Here is a 12,955-nt window from a genome sequence, read left to right on the forward strand (position 1 = left end):
TAAAGTTGAAAACAAGCAAAATGAAAGATTCCAGTGACATTGTGTGATTCCTGTCGTATGAATAGCTAGAAGAGAGATTCTGTATATACAGAAAATATTAGTGATTGCCTAGCATAGAGGGTGATGAGCGTAGGAGTTACTGAGAGATGGTCAGGGGAGAGATGAGCTTTCATTATGAGGTGATAAAAATGCTCTAAAGTTAACTGTTGATGGCTACACATGTGGGGATATATGTTAAGAACCTCTGAATTTTACACTTTAAATATGTGAGATATGTGTCAACTGTGTCTCAATAAAACTTTAAAAATGGTTCTGAGAGAATTGCATATTTCCATATAGAAGAACATAATTTTGGGTATATGGAGGAAAATGAGTGGTAGAGCATGTGGCTTAGCATATGCAAGTCCTGGATTTGCTCTTCAGCACAAATAAAAGAAACAGCAAAAAATTGATAAATTAGATTTCATCAAATTCAAAGCTTTTATGTGTCAATGGATGTCATCAAGAACATTAAAGAATGAGGAGCACGCCTTTAATCCCAGTGCTCGGGAGGCAGAGGCAGGAAGATTGACCTCAGTTCGAGGCCAGCCTGGTCTACAAAGTGAGTCCAGGATAGCCAAGACTATACAGAGAAACCCTGTCTCAAAACAAAAAACAAAAACATTAAAGAGTGAAATGTTAGTATATGCAACTTGTTCATGTGCCTTGAAAACATGCTAATTATAAGAATCTAGACATAAAAGCCACATACTAATGAACTGACCAGTGCAGGCACAGTGTAGAGATAAAGAGTCCATCAGAATTTTCCAGGGACAGAGGCCACGAGAAGGGGTGCAACTGCTAATGGCAGTGGGGAGTTTTGTCATTCCATTTTTATTTATTATTTTGCATATGTATGTGCATATTCCAGAGCATGTGAGTGGAGGTCAGAGATCACCATGGAGGAGTTGATTTTCTCCTTCCACTGTATGAGTCTCTGGGGTTGAATTCACATTGTCAGGCTTCGTGGTTGGTGCCTTTAGTTGCTCAACCCTATCTTGCTAGCCTGAGGATTTCTTTTCTTTTCTTTCCTTCTTCCTTCCTTTCTTTTTTCTTTTGGTTTTTGGAGACAGAGTTTTTCTCTGTAACCTTGGCTGTCCTGGAACTCAGTATATAGACCAGACTGGCCTCGAATGCATAATGATCCGCCTACCTCTGTCTCCCTGAGTGCTGGGATTAAAGGCGTGAGGGCTTTTTTGAGGGAAAGGAAGATATTCTGCAACCATGTGATTGTTATGCTTGTACATCTTTTTAATGTACCAGGACCCACTGAACTGAAACACTTTAAGGAGTGAGCTTTTTAGTATGTGAGTAATATCCTAACTTCAAAATGAACACATAGGGCCAGCAAAATAGCCAAATAAAGGCACTTGCCACCAAGCCTTATGTCCTAGTTTGATCCTCTGGAACCCACATGGTGAAAGGACAGAACGAGTTCCCACAAGCTGTCCTTTGACCTCTCTTGTGTACATGTGCATTCACCTCCCTTCTTATTTATTTGACTCTGAGCATTACTATATAGATTGGACTGGTCTTAGACTGTTTTTTCAAGTATTTTATGTGTGTGGGTTTTTTGCCTGTATGTGTACTACATATAATACTTGGTGCTCAGGAAGGGTAGCTTGGCACAGTGGTGCATGCCTAGAATCCAAGCACCTGGGACAGAGAGGCAGGCAGATCTCTGAATTTGAGGCCAGCCTAGTCTACAAAGCGAGTCTAGGACAGCCAAGGCTACACAGAGAAACCCTGTCTCAAAAGACTAAAAAAGAAGAAAAAAGGGAAGAAGTGTGTTTCAGATTCCCTGAAACTTGACTTACAGATAGTTGTGAATCCTATAGATGCTGGGAATTAAGTACAGGGCCCCCAGAAGAGCAGCCAGTGCGCGCGCTCGCTCGCTCTCTCTCTCTCTCTCTCTCTCTCTCTCTCTCTCTCTCTCTCTCTCTCTCTCTCTCTCTCTCCAGTGCTTGACCTTCAGTTTTTTTGTTTGTTTTTGTTTTTTTGAGACAGGGTTTCTCTGTGTAGCTTTGGCTGTCCTAGACTCGCTTTGTAGACCACCATACCAGCTCTGACCTTCAATTCTTTATGTAGCTTAAGCTGGTCTCCCTCTTGATATCCTTATGCCATAACCTTCCAAGTCCTGAGATTCCAGGCATGCACCACCACACCCAGAGTCCACAAAACCTTTTACAAGCTAGTCTTGAAATTTAGCTTTTGTCATGTCTGTAGTAATCTATTCATTGGAAACATCACCAAGTCTAGGACACAGTCAGAGTGACAGGAGTTAAGTTCTATTGTTTGAAAGGAGAAAAGTCTGTGAACGTGTTGTAAACACACTATAGCAGTGGTTCTCAACCTTCCTATTGCTGTGACCCTTTAATACATGTTGTGGTGACTCACAACTGTAATTTTGCTACTGCTATGAATAATAATGTAAATATCTGTGTTTTCTGATGGTCTTAGGGAGCCCCTGTAAAAAGATGATTCAACCCCCAAGAGGGTCTCTGCTCACAGGTTAAGAACTGAGCTATAGGAAGACAGAGAACTTTTAAGCTATGAAAAGAATAAATAAACAAATTATGGAGCTGCATTTTACAAGATGAGGAATTCTATAGGAAAAAACAGAGGTAAGAGGAATCAGGATATGTTTATGTTGAAGGTTGTAAGTTGCCATTTTAAACACGGGGTCAACATATGCCACATTGCAAAGGTTAAAGACTTAAAAGGGAGCAGAAAATTAGCTAAGCAGGTTTCTGAAAGTAAGGAGTCTCAAAGTAAAAGATTAACTAAACCAAAGGCCACAAATGGCAGTCACTCAGTAGGCAGTGTGACAGGTACAGAGTCAGGTGTCATGAGTGGTTAAAGGCCAGAGAGGTCAGTGTGATGTGGGCAGACAGGGGAAATCATGTAGGACTGTATTAATAGCCTGTGGATTTTTGGCAATTTTGGTTCTTGTGTCTACACTCAATATTCTCTGATTGTACATATTAAATATGTTTCATAATCTGGAAACTAGTATATTTAAATTCTTCTTATATCTTGCTTATTCATTATGTCTGCATGCACACATGTGCCTACTTGTGGATGTCAGAGAACAATTTTAGGGAGTTTCTCTTTTTCTACCATCTAGGTCTGGGGGCTTAAACTCAGGTTATCAGATTTGGCATAAAATACTCTTACCTACTGAACCATCTTGTTGGTCCTAAGGCAAATTAATTATTTGGAGTAGTATGTGTTTTGTTTGGCTTGAGACAGGGTTTCTCTGCATAACCACCCTGGCTGTCCTGGAACTTACTTTGTAGACCAGTCTGAGTTGAAACTCATAGAGATCCACCATTCCTGGCTCTGTTTTTTTTTTAATTATCGTAATCATATAATTTACTTTCCTTTACTTCTTTAAAGGTTGGTTAAAACTTTCTCTTCAGCACGTACAAAAGGATGCATATTTTATTATTAGCATACTTTCAGGGGGAAAGTGAGTAAAGATTATTTCCATGGTTAAATTAATGATTTTATTGTCTCTAACAGGAATGTAAAGATATCAAAATGGAACCAAGTATGGATGTGAATTCAGTCACTATCGCTGTTGAGGGAATGACGTGTATTTCCTGTGTCCGGACCATTGAACAGCAGATTGGGAAAGTGAATGGTGTCCATCACATTAAAGTAAGTTACTCTTTGTAAATTAGCAAGATGACATCAACAAGAATTCTGTAAGAGGGCTGGTGAGATGGCTTAGAGGTTAAGAACACTGACTGCTCTTCCAGAGGTCCTGAGTTCAATTCCCAGCAACCACATGGTGGCTCACACCCATCTATAATGTGAGCTGATGCCCTCTTCTGGTCTGCGGATGTATATGTAGGCAGAGCACTGTATACATAATAATAAATAAACCTTAAAAAAAGAATTCTGTAAGAACTACTTCTAAGCTTGACATGGTGGCATGTGCCTGTAATCCCAGCATTCAGGAAGGCAAAAGCAGGCAGATCTCAGTGAGTTTGATGCCAGCCTGGTCTACAAAGTGAGTCTAGGACAGTGAAGGCTACACAGAGAAACCCTGTCTCAAAAAAAAAAAAAAAAAAAAAGGAATTACTTTTAATATTGGGAATGAAACAATCACACCAACACATTTGACAAAAAAGACTACTATCACGTTGCTAACTCTGATACTAAATAATCTATAATAATAATAATTTATCCAGTTAATTCTGCTTTGAAGAAAGCATCCTATTTTATTATTATTTAACATTCTTTGAGCATCAGCAGCTTTGTCAGTGCTGTGGTTGCAATGGAAGTTCAGGTTATGTTCCTTTTGGGGTGGATACTGTGGTTTGAACTCAGGGCCTTGCACATGTTAGGTAAGAGCTCTATCAGTGAGCTATAACCCTAGCAGTTTATTTTACTTTTATTTATTTATTTTGGGGGCACCTGTGGCTGTCATTTTTTGGTATTACATTTCTTTTTTCCTTTTTAAAAATATTTTTATTTGATTACACATGTATAAAACAAACTACATACAGCAAGGAGAACCATGTGACAATCATGAGAATAATGAGTTCTATACATGTTACATTCATAGCGAATTGGCCATCTGCATTCGTCCCATTTGAATTAAGTGTCTTTCCTGTCTTGTTGGGTCTAAATTTCCAAATGAGATTCAGTTTCTATCCTAGCTCAACTCTAATAATAGCTTAACTTCAACTCAATCTAAGGTGATCTTGTCCCCTAATCAACTAAGCTTGGTTATAAAACTATACTACCTTGCCTTCAATGCCCCTCAGAGACTTGAGAAGGTGGCTAGGGGGACAGGATCTACTTGTGTAGCCAGGCTTGCCATGGACTCAATATAGAGCTCAAGCTAGCCTCAAACTTGTGATCATCTGCCTCAGCCTCCTGAGAGCTAGATGGGGGCCACCCTGCCTGCCAGTTGCTTGAGGTTTTCTTAAGAGCATTTTTTCCTGGTTTTGCTTTATTTTATTTGTTTGTTTGTCCATTTGAAACACGGTCTATGTAGCTCAATGTTTTGTAATAAAAACAAAATAAATCAGTCTATTCAAGACTTTGAGAAGAATCATAAACAAGAACATTATATAGACAATAAAGTATAAATCCTGTATTTCTCTGGAAAAAAAAAAGCCAAAACCATTTGACATCTCTGATGACTAAGTAGTTAAAATGAATATTTAGATAAAACAGAGCCTGGAAAAGTAGCTAATCTAGAGATACACAAAACTTCTAGATCCAATATAATATAAATATACTTAAAATAATGAGCTTCTCATAAAAAGGAATCTGGTGAATCCTCATTTTTAGATGATGTGCTAAATGTGGTGTGTACTTGGACAAATCTCCCTTTAAAATATTAATATCTGGAATCTTACACCTGTGAGACTAGCACTCAGGAGAGCGAGGCAAGAAAACTGGCACTACTATGAGACCAGTTTTTAGCTAAACAGTGAGTTCAAAGATACCCTGGGCCACAGAGTGAAACCCCATCTCAAAAACATCTGCTCCTAAGAGTATGTCTAGGAATGCAGTGTTTGCATGTGGCTCTCAACAGCTCACAGGAAAAGCATTCTAGGACTGAAGCAAGCTGATCAAATTCCAAAGTGGTATTTACTTTCCTCCAGCATTATAATGAGTATTGCATAAAAGCAAAAGTACAGAAAATCCAACACTGCCAGGCGTGGTGGCACATGCCTTTAATCCCAGCACTCCGGGAGGCAGAAGCATTCGGATCTTTGTGAGTTCAAGGCCAGCCTGATGTGAATCCAGTACAGCCAGGACTACATACACAAAAACCCTGTCCCAAAAAACTTGAGGGTGGGGAGAGGGAGAGAAAATACAACCACCGCCAATATAAGGTGGTTTTAGAAATGGAGAAAACAAATATTAAGATGCCAGGCACATTGTACAAATGAGAACACAATTCAGCAAGAGCACTACATATTGGAATTAACGTACTAAGTTCCAGCAGTGAAAATAAACATGTTCAAGTACAAATAAGTTTTAGCATTTATTTAAGGAAATGTTTCTATGTATTATTGTAATTATAATAGGAATCTTCAAAGAAATTGTTTTGCAGCCAGAATCTTGCTATGTAGCCCAGTTTGGCTGGAATCTGCTACGCAGCCTAGCCAGCCTCATACTAACAACCATCCTGCTCCCTCCCAAGCATACCCAGGAATCTTTAACACACTGACAAGAAAGGGACTCTGTTCATTTTCTTACCTCTATGTCTAAACGGCAGAGAAATGGGAGAATGGGTGCAAGGGAAGATGATGGAATGAGATAAATTAATATCAGTGTTGAGACTCTGCAAGAGCTACAAGGACAGGGGTAAGGGTCCAAACTAAGGGAACAACTGAAGCATCTCCACAGCTCCCTCAGTTTGAACCCTTACCCCTTATCAAACTCAGGTCCCAGCAGCCACGTAAGCATCCTGGTGCAGTACCACACACCAGTAATCCTAGTACTGCGGAGGTAGACATGAGAGGATCTCTGGGTCTCACGTGAGAGTATTCATGGGGATGTGGCTCCTCTTTTCCAAATATGAATCAGTAGGTACTTTTCCCATCTCTTTCCTACTCTTGGTTAGAGAGGGTGGAGGAAACTGTGGGTACAGTTTAGTTTTTGCCTGGAGGGAAGCAGTGTTCTCCTGTGCTGACTCTGCTGAGCCAAGGCTGAGTAGACAGCTGTGGTTAAGCTTCATTCCTGTCATGTGATTTGTGTTGTTGAAGATTTCTTCTCAGAGGCATCCATGTGAACACCTAAGCAGGTGTTTTCCATCTTTACATGCTTTAAAAGTAGATTTAAATAAAGAGATTTATTTATTATGTATACAGTGTTCTGCCTGCATGTGAACCAGATCTCATTATAGATAGTTGTGAGCCACCATGTGGTTGCTGGGAATTGAACTCAGGACCTCTAGAAGAGCAGTCAGTGCTCTTAACCACTGAGCCATCTCTCTAGCCCCTAAAAATAGGTTTTTCAAAAGGAGGTTCATCTTCTACCTTGGCCTGATTCCTTTACTTCCTACCTACAATCCAGTAAGGATTTGTATGGCTGGCTTTAATGTTCTTTGGCAAGAGAGCCAGGTTGGAAAAGCTGAGAAGTAATGCATAATTATCTCATTTATTACTATGCTACAGGTTTCATAAATAAATTATCTTCTCTAAAGGTCAAATTTGTAAAATGTATGTACATGATATTTATGAATTATAGCTTTATAATTAGATGAATATTTTACAGTTTATCAGTTGGCGAAGATGCTAAGCAAGGGAGCTCTCCATCCTTCAGGCTTAAAGTGTTAAAATGAGTTCATTTTAGTGCGTAATATGTATGACACCTCTACTTGATTTACTCATAAATGAACCCAGTTAAACCTCCACTTGAGTTAAGGTAGGGCTGGTGCTAGAGGCCAGAATAGAAGTGAAATATTGCTAATTATACAGTTGTTTCTGTGCTAATTGCAGTAAAGCCATTTAATCACAGATGCTAGTTCACCCAATTTTTCTCCAACTTAGTTACTTGCTGTCTATGACAACTTAGATATTTTTTTTTTCAAAACTTTTAGCCCCTGTCTAGTAAACCGCATTGTGTGTTTGCTTCTGTTAAAACATCTATATGTAACTATAGGGCTTTATTTTGTTTATTTTGTTTTATGTATGTGTGCATGAATATATGTATGTGCTCCACATGTGAGCAGGTACCATAAGAGACTGAAAGAGGACGCTAGATTGCCCAGAAGTGGAATTTCAGGCAGTTATGAGCTGCCCGATGCAGGTGCCGGGAACTGAATCTGGGTCCTCTGAAAGAACAGCCAGTGCTCTTAACCTAGCTCTTCAATCCCCTCTACTTTTTCCTTAAGGCAGGATCTCAAGTATACTAGGTCAGCCTCAAACTCAGCCTGTAGTTGAGGATGTCCTTGAATTCTTCATCTTCCTCTCTCACTCTGAAGTACTGAAAATGTAGGCCACCATGTTAGGCAGCCTTTTGTGGTGCTGGGGATTGAAAGTAGGGCCTTGTGTATGTTAGCAGGCTCTACATCCCCAGCTAGATTTTATTTAATCATTTCAAGTACATTCCTATTTCTCAAAGCAGGTTACTTGTGCCCCACTCAGATGTAAAACTGCTATTCCTATTTCTGATAAGGTCTGTTTTAAAGTCAGAGAAATGCAATTGCATCTTGATTAAATAGTGAAGGAAGAAAGAAGAGCGAGGCTGTGATATGAAAGCACTTTGGGTTACCAACAGTGATTTATATGAATCCTAGTGCAGATCTGGAAGACTGCACTTTCCAGGACATATTGGTAATTTGATTGCTGAACCTGAAAAGAAAGACATCAGCCTTTTCCAGCTTTACCTCTCCTCCTCTGTCAAAAGCTTTTAGGAAATAGGATACATTGTGGCTTTTTTTTTTTCCTTTGAACAATATTTTACTATTAAGCCTTTAAGACTCGGATAGGGATTTATTGTGAAGTTAATGAAACTCTACATTAACTTCCCTCTAAGACTCTGGAAAGAGTCTCGGATGTGCTCATGAATATATGTCTTGTTTGCTTACTTTAAGACTAGGTCTCACTATAGCCCAAGCTGGCTTTGGACTCGTGACCTTCCGTATTCTTGCTTCACTATGCCTGGCTGTTTTGTTTTGTGTTGGAATTTAGCCAAAAGGCTAAGAAATGCTATAGGATTTCATTGTGTAGCCAAGGAAAGATTTGAGCTTGCCTCATTCTCCTAAGGGCGGGGATTAAAATATGTTCTACTACACCCAGTCATTTTTTGGTACAATTTGAAATAGCAAAATTTATAAGTCTTTTAATGGACTACTGTCCTATCCACCCCACCTCTCCCTCTTAACAGAGGTTCCATTGTGTTGAACGGTTGGAGTACAAATGAGCATTTAGGTGATCTAAAGGGAGGAGTCAGATTGGAGACATGCTTAGTTTAAGGTTACTAGGCTGTTTGGCTTTGGGTGGCTGGTTCTTGGTTTTATCTGTCTTGTGAAGTTTTTGTTAGGAATTATGTATGGTATAGGAATGGCTCCCAAAGGCCCTACCATCTGTTGTGCTGCCTCCCTTAGAATCTTAGCATGAAAATGTCAGGCCTGATATAAAATTGGAAAAAGAATAGCATCACCTCAGAGGGTATATAGCTTATGTGTAAAAGAAACTCAGAACTTTCCTCAAATTTGCCAGCAGCTATACAAACTCAATATTCAATTGTAATGGTAGAAAGAACCATTCCAAACTATGGCCGAACAAGTGTTTTAGGACTAGTGCAACTGCTCAGAAATACAGTGTTTTATCTTCAGATTGTAGAACAGACAGACAGAGGAAAGTGCACCGTGGGAAAGACCACTGCAAGAAAAACAGAAGCACTTTTCTGTACAGAAAATGATTTTTATAAAATCATCAACACCAAAAAAACTGTATGGTTGAAAGTATAGGTGGAAAAATGTAGCTATAGAGATAATTCTGATTTCATCAATAAAATATTAGTTTTATGAAAGTTTATGACATTTTATCTTTTGTGTGTGTGTGACAGGGTCTTACTATGTAGTCCTGGATGTTCTGGAACTCTCAATATAGTCTAGCCTCCAAGTCAGAGAGATCTACCTGCTTCTTTCTTCTAGTGCTAGGATTAAAAATATATACCACCATACCTGACTAAACCTTTATGTTTAAAAAGTTTATAACTTGTGGGGTTGCATTCTTTTTCTTGCTCCCTCTCTTACATACACAGGTAGTAAAAAAATTTTTTTAAAGAAATTTGCTACTTGTAGTTTTATATTTTTTTCCTTAAAGAAGGCACCTCCAGTGCTGGAGAGATGGCTCAGAGGTTAAGAGCATTGGCTGCACTTCCAGAGGTCCTGAGTTCAATTCCCAGCAACCACATGATGGCTCACAACCATCCATAATGAGATCTGGTGCCCTCTTCTGGCCTGCAGGCATACATGCAGGCAGAACACTGTACATAATCAATCAATCAATCAATTACTCTTTTAAAAAAAGAAGGCACCACCAATTGTTGGTCTCAGAGGCCCCAAAAAGTAGTTTTGTTTTGTTTCCAGGCACCATTTATAAAATTTCCTTTGTCCAAACATAATTTATGGTCAGAATGTAGTTCAATATGAAACACACAAATACTGATCACTTTTCAAAGAATTTCAAGGTTTAAAATTTCTGGATTATAATTCTTAAGGTTATAACTATGTTGTCAGTGTAGTTTTGTGTGTTAGTGATACAGGGCCTGACACAAGACAAACACTTTAGCACTGATCTGTATCCACAGCCTCTGTGAAGCCAACTTTAAAAACAGGTTTTGAGAGAAGAGTATTTGGTCTAAGTCAAGGAGCCCTTGGTAGTGTTTGGAATGAAGTAATAAATTTTTGCTGTTGAAATGAATGAGGCCACTGTATCTTATAATGAGGCAGTGGAAGAGATTGAAGCTTTAACTCAAAGAGAGTGGTGCACCAGGAAGTCTCTAATTCTGAAATAAATGGGTTGTGGTTACCTTTTCAGCTTCAGCATTTAAATACATTTTGGGAATTTTGTCTGAAATTGTATTGTTATTGAATGTAATATTCTTATTTGTCCTGCTAGTGCTATCACGGTAGACATTAAAGGGATTAACCTGAAGTTTAATTGAATCACCCCAGCGGTCTGTTCAGAAGAAAAATAACATGGGTTGATAATGTGAGGATCTTTCAGTGATTGTTTGGCTCTTTTGAAATGGGAATGTAAAATCCAATTTTGTTAGATACAAGAACTGAATGGCTCCAAAGGTCAATGCCTCGTTAACCTGAAACTCACAATGTTAATTCTTGGAGTATTCTCCCCCCTTACTTATGTGAGTGTTAGAGTTTACTCTCTTTATAGAGAGTGTTCTTTAACAGTGATCTCCTGGGGGTCTGGAGAGATGGCTCAGTGAATAAAGTGTTTATCGCACAAGCTGTGGAACCAGAGGACCAGAGTTTTGGATTCTTAGCACCCATGTAAATGCTGGGTGGTCATAAAAAAAAGTGGCTAGTGATTGAGGAAGGCAGTGTCAGCCACTGCCATCCACACATAAGTCCTGTACCTGCAAACGTGTGCTCTCACAAATGTGAACACACATGCATATTCATATACACAATGCACACACCAGAAAATGATTTTCCAAATGCTAGCAGTTATAAAGTCTTCCTGTGAATCAATACACACATGCCTTGTTCTCCTTAAGATTACTTAAGTTTTTTGTTAAAAGGGAACACATGCTCTGAGTGTCTTTCAAACTATGCTTTCTTGCCAATATTATAGTAGGATAAAACAATGTTTTGATTATTATAGATATTAGTGAATAGGACTGTAAAAATGGCTCAGCAGTTAAGAGTACTTGCTGAGGCCGAGCGTGGTGGCGCACGCCTTTAATCCCAGCACTTGGGAGGCAGAGGCAGGTGGATCGCTGTGAGTTCGAGGCCAGCCTGGTCTACAAAGTGAGTCTACGATAGCCAAAGCTATCACAGAGAAACCTTGTCTCAAAAAACAAAAAAAAAAAAAAAAAAAAAAGAGTACTTGCTGTTTTTGTAGAGAACCATGGTTCAGTTCCCAGCACCTACATGGAAGCTCACAATCCTTTGTATCTCCAGTTCCAGGGAATCTGATGCCTGGATTCTGTGGAGCACACACATATAATGCAGGCCAACAGAAATAAAATAAATCTTAAAAAATAAACATTAAGCTGGGCAGTGGTAGCTCATGAATCCCAGGGAGGCAGATGGATCTCTGAGTTCAAGGCCAGCCTGGTCTACAGAGTGAGTTCCAGGACAGCCAGGGCTACACAGAGAGATCCTTTCTCAAAAGTAAGTAAGTAAATAAATAAATATATATTAATAAGCAATCGTAATCCATGGAGGCATTGTCAGTTATTCAAAGAAGCTTAGGTTTCAGAACCCTATTCCAAGGATCAAAGAAAGGTCAAATCCAAGACAAAAACCTAGCAGCGGAGAAATGGTGTATTGCTCTTTTAAACTGCTGAATTTCAATTTTTATATGAATAATTATGCATTTGTTATATTTTGAAGCAATTGGAATCTATTAGAATGAAATTTGACAAAACACTTAACACATCTATGAAATCTCTATCTCATCTTAAAATATTTGAGATTTGAGACTGCTTTGGGATTCTTGTCTTAGTTCTAAGTATTGTCTTTTTTGAGCTCATAATTGACTTAATAGTTGTAAGTGGTAACCTTTATTTTGTTTGGTCTAATAGGATAAATGTTTGCTGAGAGAGAGAGAGAGAGAGAGAGAGAGAGAGAGAGAGAGAGAGAGAGAGAGAGAGAGAGAGAGAATAGAGGACAGCTTATTGGATTTGGTTCTCTTCTTTCCTAATATAGGTCCTGAGACTTAGTGGTAAGTGCTGCACAGTTTTCTTCTTCATTAATTTATTTTTGTCTTCATTTTACATCCCAATTGCAACCCTACTCTCTCCTCTCCTCCCAGTCCTACCCTCCCACCCACTACTCCTACCCCCACCCCCAGCCTACCCTGGCCCATCAAGTCACATCAGGACTAAGGCTGGCAAAATTTTAAGCTTTTATAGAACAGTGGAGCTTAAAAGGAATACTTTGTCTTGTCTTCTCCAGAAACTGAAAAGGTGGGATGATTTTTCCAAGGTCTGAGAATACAAGATACAGACTATGTATTATGCAGTTTACATAGAAAAGGTGTGCTACATCTGGATCTCTCTCTCTCTCTCTCTCTCTCTCTCTCTCTCTCTCTCTCTCTCTCTCTCTCTCTCACTCTCACTCTCCCTCCCTCCCTCCCTCCCTCCCTCCCTCCCTCCCTCCCTCCCTCTCCAGAGTTTCACTGACCTGCAACTCACTATGTATTTCAGGTTAGCCTCAAACATGCACTGATTCTTCTCTTTAGCC

The 12,955-nt window shown here is 39.3% G+C and overlaps 1 protein-coding gene across 3 annotated transcripts in view; it reads left to right on the forward strand.

Moving 5' to 3' along the window:
* Positions 1-12,955, forward strand: part of Atp7a (ATPase copper transporting alpha) — a 113,148-nt gene that overhangs the window by 50,209 nt on the left and 49,984 nt on the right. For all 3 annotated transcript variants that reach the window (XM_051142368.1, XM_051142370.1, XM_051142369.1), the window contains exon 2: positions 3,565-3,702. In XM_051142368.1, coding sequence (XP_050998325.1) covers positions 3,583-3,702 — 120 coding nt within the window. In that variant the 5' untranslated portion in view covers positions 3,565-3,582. The remainder of the gene's footprint in view (positions 1-3,564; positions 3,703-12,955) is intronic.

The sequence above is a fragment of the Acomys russatus genome, chromosome X (genome assembly GCF_903995435.1).
Source record: "Acomys russatus chromosome X, mAcoRus1.1, whole genome shotgun sequence".
NCBI classification, from domain to species: domain Eukaryota; kingdom Metazoa; phylum Chordata; class Mammalia; order Rodentia; family Muridae; genus Acomys; species Acomys russatus.